Raw genomic sequence first — 25,462 nt, forward strand, 5'->3', positions numbered from 1 at the left:
TATAATGAGACGGAGAACTGACTTTTCCTGTCCATAAGCATTCACGTGTGTTAAAACTCCCGAGAGAGAAAATAGACGCCATGAGCGCATGCGTCATCTCATATTATTAATCACCCATATGATCCTGTTGATTATTGATTATTAGTATACTTGTAGTGGTAGCATCTGAATCATTATCTCTGTATCAATGATTATTGTTTATTGCTTATTTTATTGTTAAAGATGTATCAGTGAGTCACCATATTATTTAACACTATAGAGGGTCAGTAATGCTAGCCTAAGTGTCCATATTGTGACCATCACCCTTATGTTTGTGTATTTATTTGATGTGTTTCCGACCACACTCATACCTATTCCTCTGTGGCCTCATTGGGTCTGCTGAACTGTTGTGCTGTACAAGGAGAATATTCACTAAACGGTTAAAGCTCCCTCCTGCCTCCTGTCCAGTGTGTTCTGACCGACACCCCAGGGAGAGTACTATCCTACAGAGTATCCACCAGTATTCCCTATTATTTAGGATATGAATTTTTTGTTTGTTTTCTGCCAGTTTCACTTCATTTGGCTCATTCGCACAAGCAGGCACACGTCCACACTTTGCCTGCAGAGCGTTAATGGCAGCGAAAGTCAGGAGAAAGCGGCAGAGCCCCATTTGGGATTACTTTGAATATGACTGTCTCTGATAGGAGTAAGTGCCTTGCAATGGAAGGTGATAAAATATGTTGAAAATATGTTTCTCAAGGGGGAAAATCCCACTAATCTTAAAGTCCATTTGAAAAGCTCACACAAGACGGCTAACCTAGCATACCTTGTCAAGGCAAGAGAGAGCGGCCAGGCCCCTTACCCTGAAACAGAAGCTAACCCCCGGCCAGGCACACAGGCAAAAAAGACTAAAACTAATACTGAAACTAATAAAAACTAAACTAAAACTAAGCATTTTCAAAAAATAGAAACTAAACTAAACTAGCAAACCCGCTTCAAAAACTAATTAAAACTAAACTGAAATTGAAAACAAAAAGTCAAAACGAAATAAAAATAAAAACTAATGAAAAATGCAAAACTATAATAACCTTGCTTCATACTGAATCATTCATTCAATATGAACACATTAAATCCAGTTTATAATTAACATAATTTGAAAGGAATCAAAATTGTTGGCAGAAGAACAAATCTCATAAAAATCTGAGCAATACAGATCCATCAGATTTAAACAGAAATCATTCTGACTGGAACAAAGAATTATAAGGATATGAACAAAAATCAGATGGAGCAGAACAAACAAAGTTAAAAGATTATTTTAAAAGTTTTAAGGAAATGAGGAACAGTGAAAAAAAATATTTCAGGTTATAAACTAAATCATTGAAATCATAGAAAAAGAATTAAGATATAACTGTAAATAATTTCTACTGGAAATAATATTTGCATTCAGTCCTATACCATTTGGATTAGAATGATTATTATAATTTAACAAAAGACTAAGGCAAATCAAAAATCAGAAAACACAACGGCAAATCAGAAAACACAACGGCAAAACAGAAAACACAACGACATTAACCAAACTGGAAGAAGAAGGTACCCTCCGGGGACATGACTCGTCGCTGATTGGACTAAGTGTACCTACTTCTTCTGGTGCCGTTGTGTTTTTTGATTTGCTGTAGTGTTTTTTGATTTGCCGTTGTGTTTCTCAACTCAACTCAACTCAAACTTTATTTATAGAGCACGTTTAAAGGGGACATATCACGCTTTTTTCATCAATATATATTGGTCTAAGAGGTCCCCAAAACATGTCTTTAAAGTTTATGCTCAAAAAAGCACTTTGAAATCAGATTTTGGCATGCCTGAAAAGTCCTCTTCTTCATTCCTCATCAGAACACTCTGTTTTCCCTCTGACCACGCCCCCTCAGGAAGTGGATGTGCCTCGGCTCTCCAGCACGTTGATCTAATGTTTACATGTTGGCTGAATATACACGGCTGCTCAGAGATCGCGTTACTTCAACCCTCTGAATCTGATCCTGACGGAGAGGCGCCTGTAGCAGGACCTTTCTGAACGATTGGTCATAGATTTAGTGTTTCTTGTTGTTTTATTTATCAGTATGTAGACGTGTGTCTTGGTACACAGCTACGAACATGTAGCTATGTGGCTATGCTAACTAGCGCTAGCACTTATCCATGATAAATAAAAATCATCCACTAGATCTTCAAATCTGCAGACGTGGGGAGTAAAACCGACCTCTGCCAGAAAGGCAGCAGGACCTTTTATGAAGGATTGGTCACAGATTTAGTGTTTCTTGTTGTTTTATTTGTCAGTATGTCGACGTGTGTCTTGGTACACAGCTACAGCTACAGCTATGAACATATAGCTATGTGGCTATGCTAATTAGCGCTAGCACTTATCCATGATAAATAAAAATCATCCACTAGATCTTCAAATCTGCAGACGTGGGGAGTAAAACCGACCTCTGCCAGAAAGGCAGCAGGACCTTTTATGAAGGATTGGTCACAGATTTAGTGTTTCTTGTTGTTTTATTTGTCAGTATGTCGACGTGTGTCTTGGTACACAGCTACAGCTACAGCTATGAACATATAGCTATGTGGCTATGCTAATTAGCGCTAGCACTTATCCATGACAAATAAAAATCATCCACTAGATCTTCAAATCTGCAGACGTGGGGAGTAAAACCGACCTCTGTGTTTATTAAGACAGCCTACAACTAGCATGCCTCCCTCCTAAGCTCCTTGTTAGCACACATTTGTGCAGGTAATGAAAAACGGGGGAGGGATTCAGTATTATTTTATACAGTCTATGGGCTGAACAAGCTCTGAGCTCTGACTCCGTGACAGACCGGATATTGTTGTTACGTAACAAAAACACGGAAGTCTGAAACGGCTCGTTTCACACACATTTACAGAAAGGTGGAGAAATCAGAACAGGGGCAGAATGGATTTTTTTCATTCTCGGGGGGTTTGTAGACATGCCAGGGACACATATTTCAGGTAAAGAACCATTAAAAAGTCAATTTTGCATGATATGTCACCTTTAAAACAACCAGAGTTGACCAAAGTGCTGCACAGGACAAAAACAGCACAAATGACAAACATAGCATACAATGCAATACTAAAATACAATACTAGAATACGTAAACAGTGCAAATATATAATAAAATAAGATAGAATAAAATAAATTAAAATTGAATTAAGATTATGCCAGATGTCCACTCAATGTTGATTAAAAGCCAGGGAGAAGAGGTGTGTCTTAAGAGAGGATTTAAAAATCTCGATTGATCCTGCGGAGCGGATCTGTTGGGGCAGGTTGTTCCAGAACCGAGGGGCAGCCGCCACAAAGGCTCGGTCACCTTTGGTTTTAAGCCTGGTTTTGGGAGTGACCAGTCGCAATTGACCAGATGATCTCAATGTCCTGGCAGGGACATGATATTGGAGAAGCTCAGTCAGGTACTGGGGGGCTAGGCCATTAAGAGCTAATTTCAGTCACTTCAGTTCATAAGTTTGGTTTGTTGAAATTGTTCATGCATTGCACAGCTTTTATTTTCTATCAAAAAATAGTGTAGCCTACAAGGCAGGGAGTAACTCAACCCTCTTGAATAGTTTTTACCTCAGTTTGTATGGTGTGGTGAGTTAGCTCAGGATTAAGATGTGGAAATGACAAATGAGGTATTTGATACCTAGAAGAGTATTTTGTTCTACCTAGATAGGCTGTGACTTAAAGTTGTATGCCTTTGTAGATACACTGAGACGAAGTGTAAGTTCCAATCATTAAGGCATTGTGTTCTTGAAATTGCACCATTTTTCCCCGCAGAATTTTCAACTAATTTGAAGTGTTTTGTAAAGAGCATTATTGTGATGTGTTCAGAATGTGCTTGTACTATTTTGGACCAAAGTAAAACAAAGGAAACAAATCTGAAGTTGTGGTTATTTTTAAGTTATTATGCCATGATTTTACCGGTCCGGCCCGCTTGGGAATAGATTTTCCTCCATGTGGCCCCTGAGCTAAAATGAGTTTGACACCCCTGATATAGAGCAAGAAGAGAATCGGCCCCAGAATGGAGCCTTGGGGGACCCCAGACGTGAGAGGAGCTGAGGATGAGGTGAATTCACCTAGCTGCACAGAGAAACTCCTATCAGAGAGGTAGGACTGGAACCAAGATAGGGCAGAGCCCGTAATGCCCACCCACTGCTCCAGTCGTGCCAAGAGGATCCCATGATCCACAGTGTCATTTGAATTTGATTTGCCATTGTGTTTTTTGATTTGCCGTTGTGTTTTCTGATTTGCCGTTGTGATTTGCACTTCAGGGCCACCGTAAAAGAGACTTTTTGGTTTTTACCATTGTTATTTATAAGTCCCATATAATAAAAAACATTTTTCTCTCTGCATAAACAAATATTCTCAGTGAACTGTTTTTGTTTTGCTTTGGCATTGCAGAGTCCATATGTCAGAGGTTAGGGTCAGACCATAGACTATATAAAATATGGACGTAGTAACCGTGACTTCACAGCAATTGTGACATAAAGAGTCGGCCTTTGAGCCTCCTAGCCAACCGCTACAGTGTTCCTGCCTGTCAATCACGTCAGCTGTTCTTCTCATTGGAAGACTTGTAATCTCAATATCTTCGATACAGTGTGTGCCGATCGAGACATAAGCTATCCAGACTGCACTCGTCTTTTGTACCAGGCTGTAAACATGTTTATTTCTGCTTTAAAGATCGTCTCTTTTGAATTGGTGTGTACGTGGTTTCCGGTACTTCCGGAGCCAGCCTCAATCGTATCCTTGATGAACTGCAGTTTTTAGCACTTCCATATTGGACTCATATTTTTAGACCGGAGGTTGCCGCTTGGGTCAGAAATGCTTAATGCTCTGTCGTTAATTGCAAAAGCCAACGCAAATGCCTTAATTGTCTTTCCCAGCACTGGAGGACCAAATAAAACAGTAGCTGTTTTTTATCTTTAACAACAATATGCTACACACAGTTGCTGATTTATTTGTGCTATTCCTTCACCTCTGACCAAATATTTGTGACCCAACAATAGCAGAAGTGCAAAAGGTGGGTATTGCAACTTTGTGTAAATATTTACATTTGATTGTAAGTAAAATTTGGTGCAACACTGGATTGGGTTCTTCTGGATTGTTTTGGTGTTTTTCCGCCTCTACATCTGTCTGCATTGATCTACACCCTCCCCCTCAGACAACATTCAGGCAGCCCATCAGATCACTGCAAGTTTTATAAGGTTGGAAACTGGGAGGCTGTTAATCCTTCAAACAAGCTGAATTTGTGATGTTTGTTATAACTTCAGTAAGTTTGTGTTAAAAAGAAAGCTAGACCATGTTGTAAACAGCTAAAAATCACATCATGTGGAACTTTAACTGTTAAAACAGAAGCTGTTGTTGTGTGGATTGTGACCATGTGTTTACTAAAGTGATTGTGATGAAAAGAACAAAAGTGCAGGTTACCGTTAGATGTTCCACTTGTTTGGTGTTCAAGTCTGGTATATTCAAACTACAGCAAAGAAACAGGCGCACTTCCATCAGTCCAGAAGCAGATAATCACATTTTCATCACACTGATTATCAAAAAATAATAATATTCATAATAACTGTGAACTCCTGAGGAACCTTTGTCTTAATCTTAATCCGTTTTTGTGTCGCTTCTGCCCTCAGTTTGTCCATTGCTTTACTAATATAGTTTCTTACCCATCATCAGACTTCTTCTCATGAGCTTTCAGAGAGGCCCATAACTCTTCCTCTGTGACAAGCTGAAACCACATTAACAAACCATTCAGAATGATGAACAGCTACATCTGATGCCTTGAAATAACAACATTGTGCTTCCAAGTGAAAACAGCTGAAGTGACTTCCAACTATCTTTTAAAGAAATATGGGTGATAAAAATCCAAACCTTTTCAACCATACAACCCATTTACAAGATACATTAGAACACAACTAATGAACTAAAGTGAATTGATATTCTTTGGGATAAGATCCATTAACATTAGAACATTTAATATTTCTGGCAAAAGCTGGTATTATTTCAGCTCAAAGCACAGCACTTCATTGTTCTAAGTACAGAAATGGTTATGATGGACATAAAACAAGTGTTGATTACCTTCAGCTGCTCCAGTTGTTTTAAATCCACATTGGGTAAATTCAGCACACTACAGCAAAGACATAGAGCAGTTTCATCACACTATCAATTACAAATAAACATAGACATAAACACATTATTTCATCTAGTGTCTACTCTAAAACATCCACTGTCTTTCAGAAATGTTTCATACCTTTCCAAAGATCCCAAATTTTGATGCCTCAACCATTGCAACACGTAGAACTTCATGATCAGAGGCTGAAACCACACAAACAGTTTAAGACGACAGGCATTAGGATCAGAATGCAAATCTTTGTGATTATAGTAGAAATCTATTTGATTTCGATATAAGATTTTTTTCCTTGAAACCAAACTATAAAATATTTTTACCAAAATCATTTGAATTTCAAACGTTCAAACAAGAACCAAGCACTTGAGACTAATCTGAGTCATTACTTCAATATGAACACATCTTTTCCAGATTACAGTTGACATAATTTGGTAGGAATCAGAATTGTTAGCAGTAAAACAACTCTCATTAAAACAAGAACCACCACCATCAAGATGTACTCCAAATATCATGATCTGAAGACTACAAATCATTTGAAATTGCATGAAAATATTTGGGGTTTAAATAAAAGTCACTAAGAATTTAACATAAATCCATCTGATTAGAACCAAGTGTTCAGGATAAGATCAAAAATCAGATGGATCAGAACTCAAACCACTGGGTTAAAAAATATCATTTTATAAAGGAAATGGGGCACAACAAACTGAACATTTTCAGGTCTTAATCATCAAATCATTTCAGACATGACATTGGTAAGTATCCCAACTTATTTTAAGATTTACACTTGATTACGAGAAACATTTGGTGTTGTACTGTTGTAGGTCCTTCTGGAGTGCTCGCCATGTTTGTCTTAGGGATTTGCATTTGTCTGTATGGGTCTGCACAGGGTCTCGTTATCATATTATTGACCCTTCACTGAGATCACTGCATGGACAATGAGGTTGGAAACTGAGAGGCTGCCAATCCTCCATACAGGTTGAATTTGTGATGTTTTTGCAACTGAATAAAAATTGTTACTTAAAAGATAAAGACATGCTGCAAACTGTTTCATCATGAGGAACCTTTAAGTTCCAAACAGAAGCTGATGTTGTGTGGTTTGTGACTCAGTATTTAGAAAAGTGGTTTTCAAAGAAAAGAACAAAAGTGCTTATTACCATGAGACGCTCCACTTGTTTGATGTCCAAGTCAGGTATTTTCAAACTACAGCAAAAGATAGAGACAAATTCTATTAGTCCAAAAGAAGCTAATCAGTCTTTTCATCACACTGAATATTAACAAAACACCATACTTTTATAGTCTGTAAATTCCTTTGTTAGTTACTACATAAACCTTGTGGAAGGCTTGTATTACATCTGCTTTCAGTCTGCTTATTTTCATACAAATATTTTTTTTTACCAATCATCAGACTTCTCGTGGCCCTTCAGGAAAGCCCACAACTCGTGCTTGAAGGTGGGAAGCTGAAACAACATTAAGAAACTATTCAGCTACATCTGATATCTGAAAACATTGTGCTTCCAAGTTAAACCAGTTGAAGTTAATCCAAATCACCCAAACAACATTATTATCTTGGTGGTAAAAATCTAAAACGTAAAACAAAAAGTAAGGAAATTTGTGTTTGCTAGATTTTTTCTTTGTTTTTAACAATGCTTGTTGGCAATAAGTCTTATACCATTGGAACCATGTTCATGTCCTTTTTAAATGGTGCCACATTTGTAAGGAACAGCCAAGCTAAGTCTGTGGGTTGCACTCATGAATAATTTGACAGCTCTTCTATGCCAATGCCAAACTTCTTATTCTGCCATCGACTCTTGTGTAGTGTTGTTTGGTTGATTGGATGATTGAAGTCTGAACAAACAAGAGATATCAGCAATTGAACAATTTTTTTTTTTTTTTTTGATTTGATTTGATTTGATGACTTTATTTCGAACATGTAAAAGTAAAAAAAATACAATTAAAAAAAAAGCAGAAAAGAAGAAAGAGTTATACAAACATAAAATAAAAAGAAACAGTTTTACAAAAGAAACAAAATCAATATTAGCAAGCAGTGAAACAATTTACTCTACATGTACGAAAAGGAGTAGGAAGAAGTTTAAAACTTATCTAATCCTACCCCTCTATTCACTGTTTTCTGCCATTATATGAGTGCAGTCCCACATGTCAAATCTTCATATATTATCTTCATATTTATGCTAACAAACAAAAGTAAACCCCTCGTCATTTAACAAACAGGAGCCTCAGTAGCGAGTGGAAGATCAATACACAGCCACAACAGCCTGTCACTGCCTTCTCACGCTGGTCACCAGCCTGGTCACACTCTGTTGTGGGATGGTATCACATTCTTCATCCTCCACTCCCAAATTCTGGAGGTAGTCTCTGAGAAACCCTGCTCTGTGGAGTCAAGCGTTGTCATCTTGGAGAAAAGAGTGCGGTCCCAGACTGTGGAGATATGGGATTGCCACTGGTTGCAGAATCTCATCTCGAGATCTGTCTGCATTGAGATTGCCTCCAGTGATGACAAGCCTTGTTTTCCAGCGATGGAGATGCTGCCCCACACCATCACACTGCCTCTACCGAAAGATTTTACTCAGTGAGTGCAACAATCAGCATAGCATTCTCAGCGTCTTCTCCACACTTTGACCCTTCGATCCAACTGTCATAGGCAGAGTCTGGACTCCCTGAACATAACATTTCTCCACATGTTCAAGTTCAGTGCATGTGTGACCGTCACCAGTGCAAACAGGCCTGACCGGGTGTTCTCTTCTTGGGACGCCCACTTTGGGGTCGGTCTCTGACATCCCCCATCACATGGAACCTGGCCTTCACTTTGGAGATGGTGATGGAGCTCACTCCAGATAACATCTTGGTTTTTGCGGAACACCAGCTTCAAGTTGCCCTATCGAACGGGCCCTATCCAGATCAGTGAAACGTATCATGCTGATTCTTTGAGCAGACACCTGCTGACCACTGTAGTGGGGCCAATGCTCAAAGGTGCTGCCAATCAGGCACCTGATTGTCAGCACCTGGGGGAACCAGAAGCTCAACCCACATACTCAGCTCTACTGTTCATCCCACAAATGCATGTTCCTTACAAATGTGGCACAATTTAAAAGGGAAATAAACAGGCGTTCCAATGGTGTAATATTTAGTGCCAAGAAGCATTGTTACAACAAAGAAATAATCTACCAAACACAAATTTCCTTACTTTTTGTGCTGAGTGTAATATTTTAATATAACTGAACCCGTTCAGATGAGAAAGTAAAGCACAAATCTATGAACCAAATTCATTTAAACTAGAACAGAGCTGTCTGGATTATAGACTTAACTTGCACAAGAATCCAGTTTTACTAGGGTTTTACCGATGAGAAACATTTTGATTAGAAGAACAACCACTTGAATTAAAACTGAGATAATTTTTGTTTGGAGTTGGAAACAAATTGATTGGTCCAAAGTTGAATTCTTTGAGATCAGAAATATTTGATTTGGTAAACAGTAAAAATAGTTGGGCTGTGAATGGAAAGCAATTCAATAAGGGTGAAAATAACTCTGATCTAATCCCAAGTTTTTTGGATTCAATTAGGTATGGTTTACAAAAGAACATAAAAAATGACTGGTCAAAAACGTTATATGGTTAACTTATATAAGTTAACCACCAAGGAAGGCATTGTTCTGATTTTAACCCAGTGCACAAAAAATGTTTGTGATGAACAGGAAAACAGTTTTTTGAATACCTTCAGATGCTTCAGTTGTTTTAAGTCCACACCAGGTATGGGTACATGCAACAAGCTAGAGGAAAAAAACACAAGAGCATTGTCATCAGGTCAAAAGTAGACAATCATACTCTCCAATGTAATCAATCATAATCAAAAACATGTTTTCATCTTGTACTGTTTATGATCCACTCAGTTTTCTTAAAAAATGTTTCATACCTTCCCAAAGATTTCCCATTTTGATCCCTCAACCATAGCTCCAACTTGTACTGGGAGACTGAGGGCTGAAACCACACAAACAAACAAAATCAGACATATAAACAAACAATTTAAGATGACAGTCAATGGGATAGAAATGTAAATACTTTGGATTTTTGCAGAAAATGATTTGAATGGATACCACATGTTCAAGGATTTCAACTGGAACATTTAAATTTCACACAGTTTAGAAAAGATCAAGACTATTTATGCCTAAAATAGAAATCTTTAAAAATAGAACCAAATATTAGAGATTTTTAACTGAATCATTATCTGAATATTAACACGTCTTCTCCACATTACAATTGCCATAATTTGGTAGGAATCAAAATAAATAGAACAGTTCTGATCACAACTGTTCAATGAAAGGAAAAAGAACTGAGTGGCAGGAAGCACACAGTTTTATGACTGTCACTACGTGGTTTACCATTGATCCTGTTGATTTTCATTTGAGTAATCAATGGATATAAGTGGACAGATGCTTGATTGTTAAATGGTTGTAAATATACCCGTTTGAGTATGAATGCACGGAGTGTGGACTGCTAAGCTAAACAAAGAAATCGTGTCAACTAAGTGAGTCCCATTAAAGCAGCTCTTCAGGGGCCTATACGTTTATTTTATTTGGCGAAATCAAGTCTGGTTTTGCTTTGGGATTGCAGAGTCAAGATGTCAGAGGTTAACACCAACTGCTCTTGGTCTTGCTGCTCTTGTTGGTCTCAAAAGCCAACACAATTGTCTAAACTCTGTCCCACATGGGGAGACCAAAGAAACAGTAACTATGCTGCTATTTTATATGTTCCTACCAACCACTTCACCTTGGACTTCTTCATCTATGAGTACCAGAACAAAGCTGGGTTTGCCTATACACTGACCCCCACAAAATGATCTTCCCCAAACATTTGTGACCCAACAGCAGCAGACATGACATTGGTAAGTGTCCCCACTTTGTATAATGATTAAGCTTAATTAAGAGAAATGTTTGGTTTTGCACTGGTGGAGTTCCCCTAGAGTGCTTGCCATGCTGGTTTTGGTGTTTTTCCACCTCTGCATTTGTCTGCACTTGTCTGCTCCCTCCCCACTCACACATCATTCAGGCAGCTTATCAGTGCCTAATCATAGCATTTACTTCCAACCAGATCAATGCATGGACAATGAGGTTGGAAACTGAGAGGCTTCAAATTCTCCACACATATGGAATTTATGAGGTTTTTACTAAATAAAAAACTTTAATAAAAAGACAACTTGAACATGTTGTAGAAAACTAAAAAATATCATCATATGTTTCCTTGAACATCAAAACAGAAGCTGTTGTTGTCTGGCTTGTGTCTCAGTGTTTACAAAAGTGATTGTGCTGAAAAGAACAAAAGTGCTGATTACCTTGAGACGCTTCACTTGTTTGATGTCCAAGTCTGGTATTTTTGAACTACAGTAAAAGAAATAGGAGCAGTTCCATCAGTCCAGTAGAAGCTAAACATACGTTTAATCTCACTGAATATTAACAAAACACCATTATCTCTTCATCTGAAAACTCCTTAAGAGCCTCTCAATCTTAAGCTTGTGACAGGCCTGTATAACTTCTGCCCTACAGTTAATCACTTTTCATGCAAATATTGTTTCTTACCCATCCTTAGGCTTCTTCTCATGACCCTTGGCAGGAGGCTGAAACCAAAGTATTTACTTTAGAATATTTACCATTACTGGTAGGGTCAAAACAGAATATGGCATATTCTGACTTTAACACAGTGAACAAAGAATCATTGTAATCAACAGGGTCATTAAGGTGATACAAACAAGACATTCTAACAAAACCAGACAAAGGGGTTGAGTACCTTCAGATGCTCCTGTTGTTTTAAGTCCACATCAGGTATGGGTATATGCCACAAACTACAGCAAAAGACAACAGAGCATTGTCATCTGTGCAACAGCAGACAATCACACTCTCCATTGCACTTCAACTTAGACAAAAACACATCACTCCATCTAGTGCCCATTACAACCCATCCACTTCCTTGGAGAAAGCTTTCATACCTTCCCAAAGATTCCAAGTTATGACTCCTCAACCATAGCCCAAGCTGGTACTGGGATATCGGAGGCTGAAACCACATGAGCAAACAAATTAAGATAAGATGGACAGAGAGAGAGTGAACAACTGCCCTGTGGTCTGAAGTATCCAAACATGGCATTCTTTTTGGAAATCATGGACGCTGAGTCCTTTGCTGTTTGGGGGTTAGGGCCACCCGGCTTGTTATCAGCTCATAGTTCAAAACCAGCAATAATCCAAGTATCTTATCAGCACAGTGCTTTGTTATCATATCATCTTCTTCCACTCAGATCACTGCATTGAAAATGGAGAGGCTTTAAATCCTCCACACAAGCTGAATTTATGGTGTGTGGTATCAGTGAGTGAAAAACTTTACTCAAAAGACAACTTGAACACATTGTAAACAGATGTAAATACAATCATATGAGACCTTGGAAATCAAAACAGAAGCTGTTGTTGTCTGGCTTGTGTGTTTACAAAAGAGATTTTAATGAAAAGAGAAAAAGTGCTGATTACCGTTAGACGCTCCACTTGTTTGATGTCCAAGTCAGGTATATTCGAACTACTGCAAAGCAACAGAAACAGGAGAACTTTCATCAGTCCCAAAGTAGGTAAAAACACTTCACACTGAATATTAACAAAACACCATTTTTATTTCATCTGTTAAGTTCTTAGGAAACCTGTCCTAATCTTAACCATGTTGTTGGAATGTGTCACTTCTGCTCTCAGTTTGCCCTTTTCTATACAAATATTATCTTACCCATGATCTGACTTCTTTTTGTGACCATTCAGCGAAGCCAACAACTTGGGCTTAGAGGCAGGAGGCTGAAACCACATTAACAAAGCATTCAGACTGATGAACAGCTACATCTGATACCTGAATTAATTGTACTTTCGAGTGAATTCAGTTGAAGTGAATTAAAAATATCTCTTCAAGAAACAAATCTCTTCTGTGTGATAGAAATAGTCCTTTTTTTCTTAATTTCAAAATCAACACACTTGATACACAGGTGAATGAGTCAAATCCATTTGGAACAGAAAAAAAAAGACATTTGTACTGTATACTTGTCATATGTGAAAAATCTAAATACTGTGGGTAACAAATAAAAGACGACATTGGGAGTATACAAATAATTATGGATTCAAACTAAATTGGTTTGGGATACATGGAGATTAATTGTTTTGATCCCAAACTTGAAACTTTGGGGTATGAGACTTCATCAACAAGTGTCAGTACAAAGCTGGGTTTGCCTATACACTGACCCCCACAAAATGATCTTCACCAAACATTTGTGACCCAACAGCAGCAGACATGACATTGGTAAGTGTCCCCACTTTGTATAATGATTAAGCTTAATTAAGAGAAATGTTTGGTTTTGCACTGGTGGAGTTCCCCTAGAGTGCTTGCCATGCTGGTTTTGGTGTTTTTCCACCTCTGCATTTGTCTGCACTTGTCTGCTCCCTCCCCACTCACACATCATTCAGGCAGCTTATCAGTGCCTAATCATAGCATTTACTTCCAACCAGATCAATGCATGGACAATGAGGTTGGAAACTGAGAGGCATCAAATTCTCCACACATATGGAATTTATGAGGTTTTTACTAAATAAAAAACTTTAATAAAAAGACAACTTGAACATGTTGTAGAAAACTAAAAAATATCATCATATGTTTCCTTGAACATCAAAACAGAAGCTGTTGTTGTCTGGCTTGTGTCTCAGTGTTTACAAAAGTGATTGTGCTGAAAAGAACAAAAGTGCTGATTACCTTGAGACGCTTCACTTGTTTGATGTCCAAGTCTGGTATTTCTGAACTACAGTAAAAGAAATAGGAGCAGTTCCATCAGTCCAGTAGAAGCTAAACATACTTTTAATCTCACTGAATATTAACAAAACACCATTTTTATTTCATCTGTTAAGTTCTTAGGAAACCTGTCCTAATCTTAACCATGTTGTTGGAATGTGTCACTTCTGCTCTCAGTTTGCCCTTTTCTATACAAATATTATCTTACCCATGATCTGACTTCTTTTTGTGACCATTCAGCGAAGCCAACAACTTGGGCTTAGAGGCAGGAGGCTGAAACCACATTAACAAAGCATTCAGATTGATGAACAGCTACATCTGATACCTGAATTAATTGTGCTTTCAAGTGAATTCAGTTGAAGTGAATTAAAAATATCTCTCCAAGAAACAAATCTCTTCTGTGTGATAGAAATAGTCCTTTTTTTCTTAATTTCAAAATCAACACACTTGATACACAGGTGAATGAGTCAAATCCATTTGGAACAGAAAAAAAACATTTGTACTGTATACTTGTCATATGTGAAAAATCTAAATACTGTGGGTAACAAATAAAAGACGACATTGGGAGTATACAAATAATTATGGATTCAAACTAAATTGGTTTGGGATACATGGAGATTAATTGTTTTGATCCCAAACTTGAAACTTTGGGGTATGAGACTTCATCAACAAGTGTCAGTACAAAGCTGGGTTTGCCTATACACTGACCCCCACAAAATGATCTTCACCAAACATTTGTGACCCAACAGCAGCAGACATGACATTGGTAAGTGTCCCAACTTTTTGTACATAGTTCAGTTCAGATTGCTTTATTGGCATGAACAGTTTAGTTTTTGCCAAAGCAGAGTACAAAACAAATACAATAATTATAATTATACATATTTACTATGAATGACAAGAAACAGTTGGTGTTATGCTGGCGTAGGTTCTTCTGGAATTCTTGCCATGCTGGTTTTTGTGTATGTCTTCCTCTGCATTTGTCTGCTCTGGTCTGCCCCCTGCTGTCCTAGACAACATTCAGGCAGCAAATCTGCGCAACGTCTTGTGATCATAGCATCGATTTCCAATCAGATGACAGCATGGACAATGAGATTGGAAACATCATATGCGACTTTTAACATAAAAAAAAAAGCTGTTGTTTCCTGGATTGTGACACAGTGTGTACTAAAGTGATTATGATGAAAAGAAAAAGGTGTTTATTACCTTGATACGCTCCACTTGTTTGATTTTCAAGACAGGTATTTTGGAACTAAAGCAAAAGAAACAGGAGTACTTTTATTTATCAATAAGCAGGTAATCACACGTCACATCACACTGAATATTAACAGCCTGCAACACTTCTTCCCAACAGTTTGTCCGTTTTCCCCAAAAAGTGATTTCTTACCCATCATCAGACTTCTTCTTGTGGCCATTCAACAAAGCCCAAAACTCGTGCTCAGAGGCAGGAGGCTGAAAACACATGAACAAACCATTCAGACTGATGAACAGCTACATCTGATACCTGAAAACATTGTGCTTCCAAGTGAAATCAAATTCCTTTGAACGAGAACAGAAATGTCGGGATTATAGACTTAACTTGCACAATAATCATGCATTTTCTGTGATGAACCAATAAGAAACATGGATAAGTATGAAAACCACTCAGATTAACACTAAAATGTATGCTTGGATCATCATGATTTGAGTTGGGAACAAATTTGAGATTGTCCAAAGCTGAATTATTTGGGATCTAAAATATTTTGATTTGGGCAGCTGTAAAAACAATTTGTCTGTAAATGGAATACAATTTAATAAGGGTCAAAATAACTGATTTAATCTCAAATTATTTGGATTAGATTTGGTATCATTTTCATAAGAACATTTACCGCGTCTGGTTTAAACTGGTATTATTTAAAGTCAAAACACAAAATAGCTAAGTTCTGATTTCAAACGAAGAAAAAGGGTGGATTACCTTCAGAAGCTCAAGTTGTTTCAAGTCCACATCAGGTATGGGTATAGGCAACAAACTGCACCAAAAAAATGTAAAAAATCATCAAGTGCAAATGAAGACAATCAAACTATCCATTGCACTTGATTCCCCCCCCCCACAAAAAGTGTACTACATTTTTATAACTTGTAATTCCCAATCTTGATCTTCAGGTAAGCCTATAACACCTTTGCCCCATGATCTGTCCACTTCTCTCAGGTACTGTTTCATACCTATCATCAGGCCTCCTCTTGGGGACCACCGGCGAAGACCCCAACTCATACTTGGAGATCCTCGGCTGAAACCACATTAACAAACCATTGAAGGACAGCCACATTCAATTTAGTGTCAGAGATTGTAATCACAATGGTACCAAAATAATATAAAAAATTCTCATACAACAACAAGTTGTTTCAGGATTGGAGAGATGTTTTTAACAATCCTCGACAGTTTTGAGACAAACTTGATGACAGTGTTGAAATAAGAAAAAATGATTACCTTTATGATTTCTTCTTTAGGCTCAAGTTCTGGTACCTCAAGTTCTGGTACCTCAATTTCAGGTTCTTCCAAGCTACAGCAGAGGACAGAAGAGGCAAAATATTGTATGTACCACAGAAGAAAAGCAGCACATTAAGGGCCCGATCTACTAAAGGTTTGCGTGTATAAAAACATGTGCAAACTTGATAGCGCGCGCAAAGCTGACGTACTAACTGGGAGCACCGAGGATTGCGTCTTTCAAATGAGCAAAATAGCACTCGCAAATCATTTAGCGTGTTTGCCTTCATGAATATGCAGAATACATGTAGATCATCAGAACGCGCAAAATACTGGGAGGAGGAGATGCAAATGTAATCATTTAGCATACGCAATGTGATTTATCAAAACTGAAGCAGATAACGAGCGGTATTTTTGCGTCTATATTTAGCACGTTTGAAAGGCAGGTGCAAACTGGCACAGCTTTACGCACACATGGCTGCGGTCACTGTAATGCTCATCATAACATCGCTTTACAACATGCCCGCAAAAGCTGGGCTTACAAGCATTACTAAATGTTTTAGTCAATCAAACCAAGAGAACAAAATAATAATAATAATAATAATAATAATAATAATAATAATAATAATAATAATAATAACAATAAAACTACACAAATTCAAAGCAGTTCAGCACCACAGATAGCGACCGCATCATTCTGACACCCACTTTAACTTTTTCAACTAATGAGAGCACAGTAGGTCACTGTATCAACAGCTACTGTATAAAGTTTAGTAAAATTAGCACAGCGGCCCACATCTTCACATACAAACAAAAAATCAATATGAAGTACTCGGCCTACTCATCACTGTTTGGACGAGCCTTAAGCTCCGCAGACTTGTCCACAACAGTCTATTCTGTCCCATCGTGCTCATCAAGGGGTTTTTAGTTAGTTTTAACTTGGAGAATGAGCGCTCACTGAGCTGCCCACATGCTCACATACAATAATAAAAGCAGGGACAGGCCTCATCAAATCGCTCTCTAAACTCCATCAAAACACTGATTGCGTTTTGGAGTAGAGTAGATGCATTTATTTCATCGGCAGATCTTCTGTTTTTTCTCACAGCATTCACCTTTGCTTTAGTTCACCGATGTGTTTATTTCCCTCCTCCACAAAGATCTCCAACTCCATGGCTTCAAACTTAATTTATCGCTTAAGACCACTATGCTCTCTCAAACTCTCCATGGTGACAGCCGATAGCACACGCAAAATATTCATTAAAGGGCGGTCTGCATCACTTTTGCACTTGTTATCATTTGCGCACGCAGTCATAGTAGATCACCCGCAACACGCCCAGAAATAGCAAGTGCAAAATTATTATTTGCACACGCAAATTAGCGCTCGTTATTTGGGATCTTAGTAGATCAGGCCCTTAGACTCAATTCAAAGAAACTGTGTCACAGTAGCTCATTGAAGACAGTCCCAACTTCAAAGATGCCCCAGATGCATCCTTAGATACCCCCAGATTTATCTTTTGCCAAGTCAAAATAGACTGCAGACTCTCAAGCTGTTGAGGAATACACATTTAATTATGCAAAGTGCATTTCTGACCACATTCTGCTGGTTAAGTGGCGCACAATCTGGGGGCTAGGTGAGGCGCACAGTGCAAAGAGGTTGGATTAAATCCCTTGGTTATTCAAATGTGTGTTTTAAGAGTAACAAGAACCAAATCAATCAGTGAATCTGCTCTAATTCTCTTTAAGAGAAGATGCTCCTGTTTATCCTGTTGCTATTTACACAGCAGATTTCAACCTTTCTGCTTAAAAAGAGCAGGCTCAAGGCGGCACATATAAGTCCTCTCCTTCCATTGTGCCTCTAAAAGCACAGAAAACACATACAGGTCACTGTTTGAGTTAAGTTGATGTATGGATTGATGTTAGACCAACTGAAACAATCTCTCTGCACAGAAGAAATAATAAGGGTCTTTGCAAAATTGCAGCTATTTTCATTTACACACGAGACACAGCAGCATAACTGTATTAATAGTTTAAAGCTGTTGAAGCACTCAGAGAGGATCGAATGATGACTAATGCCCTGTGTACTTCCCACCGAAGAAAGGCATGCTGTAACACACACGCAGGCTGTAGGCTCCTTTTTTTTCTATGTAGTCTGATCAAGCAGCTGTTTCCTTTTTATACATGCATAAATGATGCAGTTTAGTCTTAATATCTCTGTGTACAATGGATAGTGGCATTAATGGATACCTTTGAGGACTGTGAAAAAATTACCCCTTAGTCCTGTCAGTGTGTGTGTCTGATTTTGCCACTATTCGAAACAGCGCACATGATGAAGAGCTCAGTGATGGTCCCTATCTGCAGTTTTTGGACCTCACAGGGCTGAGGTGAAGCAGGTGTGCAAGGGGGTAGCAGTGATTATGTTGTTATCTTATAACATCCATAGATCAGACCCATTTAAGACCAAGTTTTTGTTCGTCTAAAGTGCAGACGCTATCTGAACCCCCAAGATGGCAATACGCCACCTGATTACACCTCATTTCAAGACCAATATGCCAATGGGTGCTAACATGGGGGCAAGTTAATTTGCTTTTTAAACAAGGTGGATGCTGGGTGTAAGAATTAAGACTGCATTGAGTGGAGCGATAACCCTTATGCTGCACACCAAAACACTCTGTGTCAGGTGTACGATTGGGCCCATAGGTTCAGTTCCATGATGTTCGTTATTTAGTTAGCTAATATTGGTCTAACTTATATAGATGCTGGGCAGCATTGCAGCACTTAGTAACAAAAGGGTAAGGGTGGAACAGCTGGTGTCGTTTGTAGACCAGACTGTCTCACTTCAGTTTGTCTTGGGTGGTCTATGCAGGCTATGAAGGCCGGGTCTTTCATCAGCTCCATGTAAAGGATGCTACCCCTGAATTGGGACCATAGACTGTATAAAAAATGGGCGTACAGTAGTATCCGTGACTTCACCTCTCTGTTTCTGAAACGCTGTTTTGAAGCCAATCGTCGGTGGGAGCCATATTGGAAATGCTGAATTCAATCTAACTTCTGTCGAGCTAGTGTGAGGTAAAGAGGCAGGCTTTGAGCCTCCTAACCAACAGCTACAGTGTTAACGCCTGTCACTCAAGTCAGTCATGTCCCTAAATGGCCAATAGAGAAATAAGCTATTCAGACCCAAGCCGTTTCTTGAACCACGCTGTAAACATGTTTATTTCTACTGTAAAGATCGGTTCTTTGAATGGGTGTGTATGTGGTTTCCTGTGTTTCTGCAACCAGCCTCAAGTGGATGCTCGATGAATTGCAGTTTATAACACTTCTGCATGGGCATCATATTTTGAGACCGGAGGTTGCCGCTTGATTGGGACACTCAAATACAATGTTTGCATCCATGATTCTCACACCTGAAAATCAATGAAGTGGCTCAATGCTAAAATGGCTGATAGCGGCTGATTGGTTATCAAATCTTTTTTTGTTAAGAAACACAACCGACCCCTCAGAACATTAAGATACTGGAACACAGTGGTTAGAGAGGAAAACAGCTGCAGTGGGAATATGATCTATTACGTGATTTTATTTATCGTTAAGTCCTTCATCACTTCTGGTCTACAACACATCCATTTCTTTAACCTGTCATACCTTTCTATGCAGTCCTCCAGCTCCTCCTCTGTCAGGTCGTCAGACATGTAAGCCTACATCCACATCAACAGAGAGTTCAGGATGATTAATAAAAAGTATTTGATAACATTTCAGGTTTAAAACAGAGTTAATATTTGGTTTAAGTATTCAAACAGAGTAAGGGTTGATTACCGCTTCATGCCCTGCATGTATGAAGTCATCCTCATCAGGTAACTCCACACTTAAGCAGAAGACAGATGATCATCAGACAATACATAATGCAAATGTTCAGATACACATCTCTACTTTGAATTTATCTAAATGAGGTAAATTACAAAAAAGTAGATAAACATAAGTAAATAATAAAGTACTTTTACAATGCATGTAAAAAGTAGGTATAAAACAAAAACAGACATAACATGGTAATGATTTTCAAAATGTAAAACATAAGAAAAGAGATGCAAACACCAAAACCAATTAAAACAAGTACATTAACTTAAGACATATGAGTGATTAAAATATGGTTTTAATTGTGAAAAGTATTGTAAGTTTTACACAAAAAATTCATCTGGCTCAAAAGCTTGAGTTTTGAGTTCAAACAAACTACAGTCGTAAATATTTTTCCCTTGAGTGTCCTCTTGGGACTGTCTCCAAAAGCCAAGGAATCCTCTCTAGGCTCCTTGCTAAATATCTGTTTTTACACATAAACTGAAAAATCTGTTTTTCAAACAAGCTCATCAAAAAAAAATTAACTGATCCTTTTCAATGATGTTATCTCTCTAGATAATAAAATCAACAAGAAATTCTATCCCTTCAGATTTGACTCTTTCGGTTTTTGGTTTTTGTTAGAAACCTAGGCCCCCTTTAGTTGTCTTGAATGTTTCACTGTATAAATAAATGTGATTTGACTTGGTTTGAATCCCTTGATGGTTACCAATAGGTTTAAGGCCCACCTTAACCCTCCTTGCCTGGTCCTAGATTGATCCAAAGTTAGGTTGAGCCAGCATTTCCAGCATGTTTTGTTAGGCTTGACAATGCCTCTATGGAAACCAATGGGTGACGTCACAGAGACTACGTCCTTGCTTTAGTCTCTGGTTCCAAAGCCCCCATAGGAAAAGGAGTAGTATTTTTGCTGGACTTCTGTGCTGGCTCTAGACAGGCCGGTCATTTCCAAATGGGAGGAGACCCTGTGCAAACCTAGGATCCCCCCATGGGGAGCTGATAAAGGTTCCTTGGAGAGGAACATCTGTGATAACTCGCCAAGCCAGTGGGCATGGCAGACTTTATAACTTGAGAAAATTAATGTATTGATGGTTGGAACAATTATTAAACAGCTGTGCTATCTGATAGCACAGCGCTGTGTGTGTATGTTAGTAGGTTCAATCCTTTCAATGTCATTTTTGGGGGAAAATTTTCTTTTTCAAGAGAAAAAGGAGGGTTCATTCTTACCTGATGTGATATGTCAGGGTTGGCCGAGCATCTAGACAGACAAACATTTTTTATTCCAATGTGTTCAGGTGAGCAGGCACACATCTCTCTGCCTCACTTTTTATTCACATGCTTTTTATAGAGTCCCTACCTGTCTTCTTCAGACAAGTCACATATATTTCAATCAGGATTAAGTCAGATACCAGCAAATACATTTTACAACATGTTTGGGACAGTTTTCTACGAGAAAAATGGATGGATGGATGGATGGGGACTGTTGGTGTTCTAAGAATGTATAATAAACCAATGATAAGATACTCTGAGGCCGAGGCCAAGGCCAGGCGCTGACTTATAATGCCTTATGGGATCTCATGATCTCTCAGGCAATGTAAACAGACAGACAATGACCTGCTGTAGTAATACAAAGACAAATAAAAGTTGAAGGTTTAATGACTTTAGATTAAAAGTGTTTGTTGAGACTCATTTTACACACGCATGTTCCTCAGGGTACTCTGAAGTTGACCTCACACCTGTTCATCTTCTGTCAACAGTAGTAAGCTAGCTTGCGTAGGCCTCAGGGGCTTGAATGTTTACCATTGTTAAAGACAAAGTAAGCTTCACTCTCTTCTTTACTTTTCTTTCTTTAACAATCACGGCCCAATTAAGACGTTTGGACCAAAAGTACATTTTGAAATCCCAATATAAGACGTATTTGTGATTGTGTATGTAACCGGCTGATTATCAGTTGTTCGGTTTCATGTGTGTTGATTTTCAGTTGTTAATACATTATATTTTTATTACAGATGGCCACTGTTGCCTTGCCTTTTTTCCTTTTTGCCTTGTTGACTTTTGCCTTCGTTGCCCTTCTTTCTTTTTGACGTGTTGTGAAAGCCTCTTTATGTTAAGTTTTCGTTTTTGTCATCGTTCGTTTAACTTCTGCCTCTAATTAAAGTTTACTTTGTGTTTTGTGAGTTAAGTTTGTGTTTGTCTTTAAAGTCTCTTTATTTGGTGCTTTAAGTTAAAGCCATGCTATAAGACGGTTTCATCGCATGGCGGTATATTAAGAGAGGCTTGTTGTGTGATTTCCCTGGTTCCAATTCGTCTTAAGTCCAGAGCAGTGCGTATCTGATCGGACTTTGCCAGGTTTGGTTAGTTAAGGCACTTGCTCCAAAACAGTGTATTCAGTTGTGTTTTGTTCAGTAAAGCTGTCCCTGTGAGATAGGAGGTCATAGTGGTAGCTGCACAGAATAATTGTTGTCAAGCCTTTCTGTTAAAGCTGGGGTTGGTAATCAGATTTAGATACACTTTTTGTTATACTGGTTAAAATGATCTTTATGTCCCGATGGCAATCATTACATGATGTGTTCCTAAAAAAGAGTGAAAAAAAGCTGATATCTACAGCCGGAGTAAACCTGGGAAAACACCAACCAATCACCGTTTTTTGGGTCCCCAAATTTTAAACCAATCAAATCCTGTCCTGCCGTTCTGCCCGCCTCCTGCGCGTACATTTCACCGGCGTGCACTCCCCGTCTCCTGCCTCTGCTTCCCCTGACTCTATTTACTGCCCCTCTCGCTAGACCTCGGGCCTGTTCCCTCTGACCCGATGAGGTGCTTTGCTCAGGACTGTAGTCCGGATCAGAGTCTAAAAAGCTCTCACCACAGGGACTCTGACAAGCAAAAGGGTAATGACATTTAGTAAGTCCTACAGAAAATGTATATTCATTGTAGCGTCCGTCCGGACGCTGTAGGGATGACGAGCCGATTCGTGAACACGTTGAGCTTTAATAACCGGTCACTGTCGGCCGTGAATATGCCAACCAACTAAGCAACAATCAATGAATGAATGAATGAAAAACTTCTCCTCTTGTCTCTTGTCTCTCCCGCTTGCACACTCTGAGTCTACACCTATCCTGATGCCTTCACTAACTGTCAACACTGTAGGAATTAAGAACATCTACACTGAACACGTTTAACAAACAGTAGAGCTGTTACAGTTTTATATGCATTATAACTTTTCTCCTGATATCGTGTCACCAGTACAACTGGATAATGCTAGCATGACAGTTGTGAGTACTAACAGCAGCCATGTTTGTTTGTGTTTTTAACTTTCACTATGATCACGTTTTCGTGAGGACCGGTTTTGAATCAGTCACGATCATATGGTCATGAATCAGCGAAGCTCGTGCATGTGAGTTGGGGGCGTTTCGTTTTCGTTTTGGAGGAGCTCCGAGGGAGGAGGGGAGGGGTTAGACGGAGTCCTGAAGACATGCTACATTCAAATTCATGCTACTTTTCCGAGACTACCAACCCCAGCTTTAATAGTTGTGTTCATTTTCTATTTTTCTTCAGTTCTATTTGTAGTGTTTTGTCCGATGTATTGTAGGTGTTGACTGTGATCATCCTGGGGCAGGTACGTAGCTGTGCCCTTCTCTCAGTGTGCCTCCAGAGTATTTTCATAAATTTTCTATTCATTGTGAAATTAATTTGATAAAGATTAAGGTGTTTTAATAACTTGTGGGGAAAAAGATAAATAAAATATATATTTATATCTGTTAATAGGCTTTCTATTCGATATTCTGTAGGTGAGAGTCCCAAGGTGGGCGTTGTTGGTAATTTTCTCCAATTGAAGTTCCCTCTTAGACCTAACTTGGTTACATGTAGGAGGTTTATGACTTGATCTGGAAGCCCTTAAATTAACAGGTTGATACCAAACCTAAACTCTTTGTTTGGTCCTGTAGTCCCAGTCCTGCCTTTGCACCCACTGACATTGAAAGTCTCAGTGAAAGCTCACATCCATATACAACAATAAGTAACTTCAACATTTTAGTTTACCCCGCTATGACACACAACCCATCAGCTTCTTGGACTGACAACATCCCAGGTTACCGAGTCATATTTAATATTGGTTCTATGGAGTTGTGAACATTGCTTCTATTGCAGAAAAATCCAATGTGTTGAAAATGGTTTGTGTAGAAATTCAGAGTTTAACAGAATCGCAAATGAAGAAGACTCCTGCTAGCCAACTAGCCTTTGGGGATGGCAGTTTTGGGGTGTTTTTTGGATTTCGTAGGGAGACACAGGGATTGTGGACACTTCAGTTTGCAGGAAATGCAGAACAACGTGACTGCAAAAGGGAGGATATGAAGCATGGACAGAAAGAAAGCTACAGACATGATCGGTGGACATTAAGCCAAATTTATCAGACTGGTTAGCTTTCTGTGGTCTCACATTCTCTCCGTCCCTGCAGCAGCTACTGATTCTGATTTAGTCAGCATGTTGTTGTCAGATGTTGGGCCTTGTTTTTGATGTTTTGTTACTTATTCTTTCTTGTATATTTTTCTCTCTTTCTCTTCACCTTCCTCTGCTCATGTTCAGTGTATTTTTCCAAAGAAGAGATGAACAGTGAAGTTGAAGATTCATAAAATGTATTTTATTACCAAGTTTTCAATAGATATCATGGAAGTATTGTTATTGTTAATTTTTTGGGGCTATGATAAACATGAGGTGAAATTCTGATATCGTTACAGCCCTACCAGATACCTCAGGATAGGTTTAAGGGCGTGTGGTCACAAATGGCGATTTTTGCTCTGGCAGTACCTACAACCTGAAGTCCATAGTAGTATACTTGCTCTATACTCTGAGGTAATAAACACTAATGTGTTCTAACATGACAGTAATGCTTTTCTTTACCAGGTGAACAGTATATCAGATCACATGATAAAGTCTGAGCACTTTTTTTAAAAGCAGATGTATTTGAATTTGCCCATTGGCATGTTGTCTTAAATGAGAGTTGATAATTCACACTGGTGGCGTGTTGCTATCTTGAGGCTATTTATCCAGAGGAAACACATACAAATAAGGGGGGTGAAATATTTAGATTTATGCTCGCCTTCTCACTTTTCCTCAGACAATGTCTTGAAACTTGGAAATGAAGGCCATGTATGCATTGAAGTCTGTCACTTACAGACTGTCACAAAGCAGCTTCTG

General features: G+C 38.6%; 1 protein-coding gene across 1 annotated transcript in view; it reads right to left on the reverse strand.

Moving 5' to 3' along the window:
- LOC117818636 overlaps positions 1-20,115 on the reverse strand; it is a 22,868-nt gene extending 2,753 nt beyond the window's left edge. Inside the window, exons 1-20 of the mRNA XM_034691590.1 lie at positions 20,069-20,115; positions 16,436-16,508; positions 16,171-16,235; positions 15,923-15,977; positions 15,356-15,420; positions 13,936-13,981; positions 12,928-12,992; positions 12,684-12,732; positions 12,155-12,219; positions 11,956-12,010; positions 11,748-11,785; positions 11,504-11,549; positions 10,088-10,152; positions 9,890-9,944; positions 7,557-7,618; positions 7,316-7,361; positions 6,285-6,349; positions 6,113-6,161; positions 5,701-5,762; positions 5,462-5,507 (exon numbers count right to left, since the gene is read on the reverse strand). Coding sequence (XP_034547481.1) covers positions 5,462-5,507; positions 5,701-5,762; positions 6,113-6,161; positions 6,285-6,349; positions 7,316-7,361; positions 7,557-7,618; positions 9,890-9,944; positions 10,088-10,152; positions 11,504-11,549; positions 11,748-11,785; positions 11,956-12,010; positions 12,155-12,219; positions 12,684-12,732; positions 12,928-12,992; positions 13,936-13,981; positions 15,356-15,420; positions 15,923-15,977; positions 16,171-16,235; positions 16,436-16,508; positions 20,069-20,115 — 1,119 coding nt within the window. The remainder of the gene's footprint in view (positions 1-5,461; positions 5,508-5,700; positions 5,763-6,112; positions 6,162-6,284; positions 6,350-7,315; positions 7,362-7,556; positions 7,619-9,889; positions 9,945-10,087; positions 10,153-11,503; positions 11,550-11,747; positions 11,786-11,955; positions 12,011-12,154; positions 12,220-12,683; positions 12,733-12,927; positions 12,993-13,935; positions 13,982-15,355; positions 15,421-15,922; positions 15,978-16,170; positions 16,236-16,435; positions 16,509-20,068) is intronic.
- Positions 20,116-25,462: the final 5,347 nt, after the last annotated feature.

This window comes from Notolabrus celidotus, chromosome 1 (genome assembly GCF_009762535.1).
Source record: "Notolabrus celidotus isolate fNotCel1 chromosome 1, fNotCel1.pri, whole genome shotgun sequence".
Classification (NCBI taxonomy): Eukaryota; Metazoa; Chordata; class Actinopteri; order Labriformes; family Labridae; genus Notolabrus; species Notolabrus celidotus.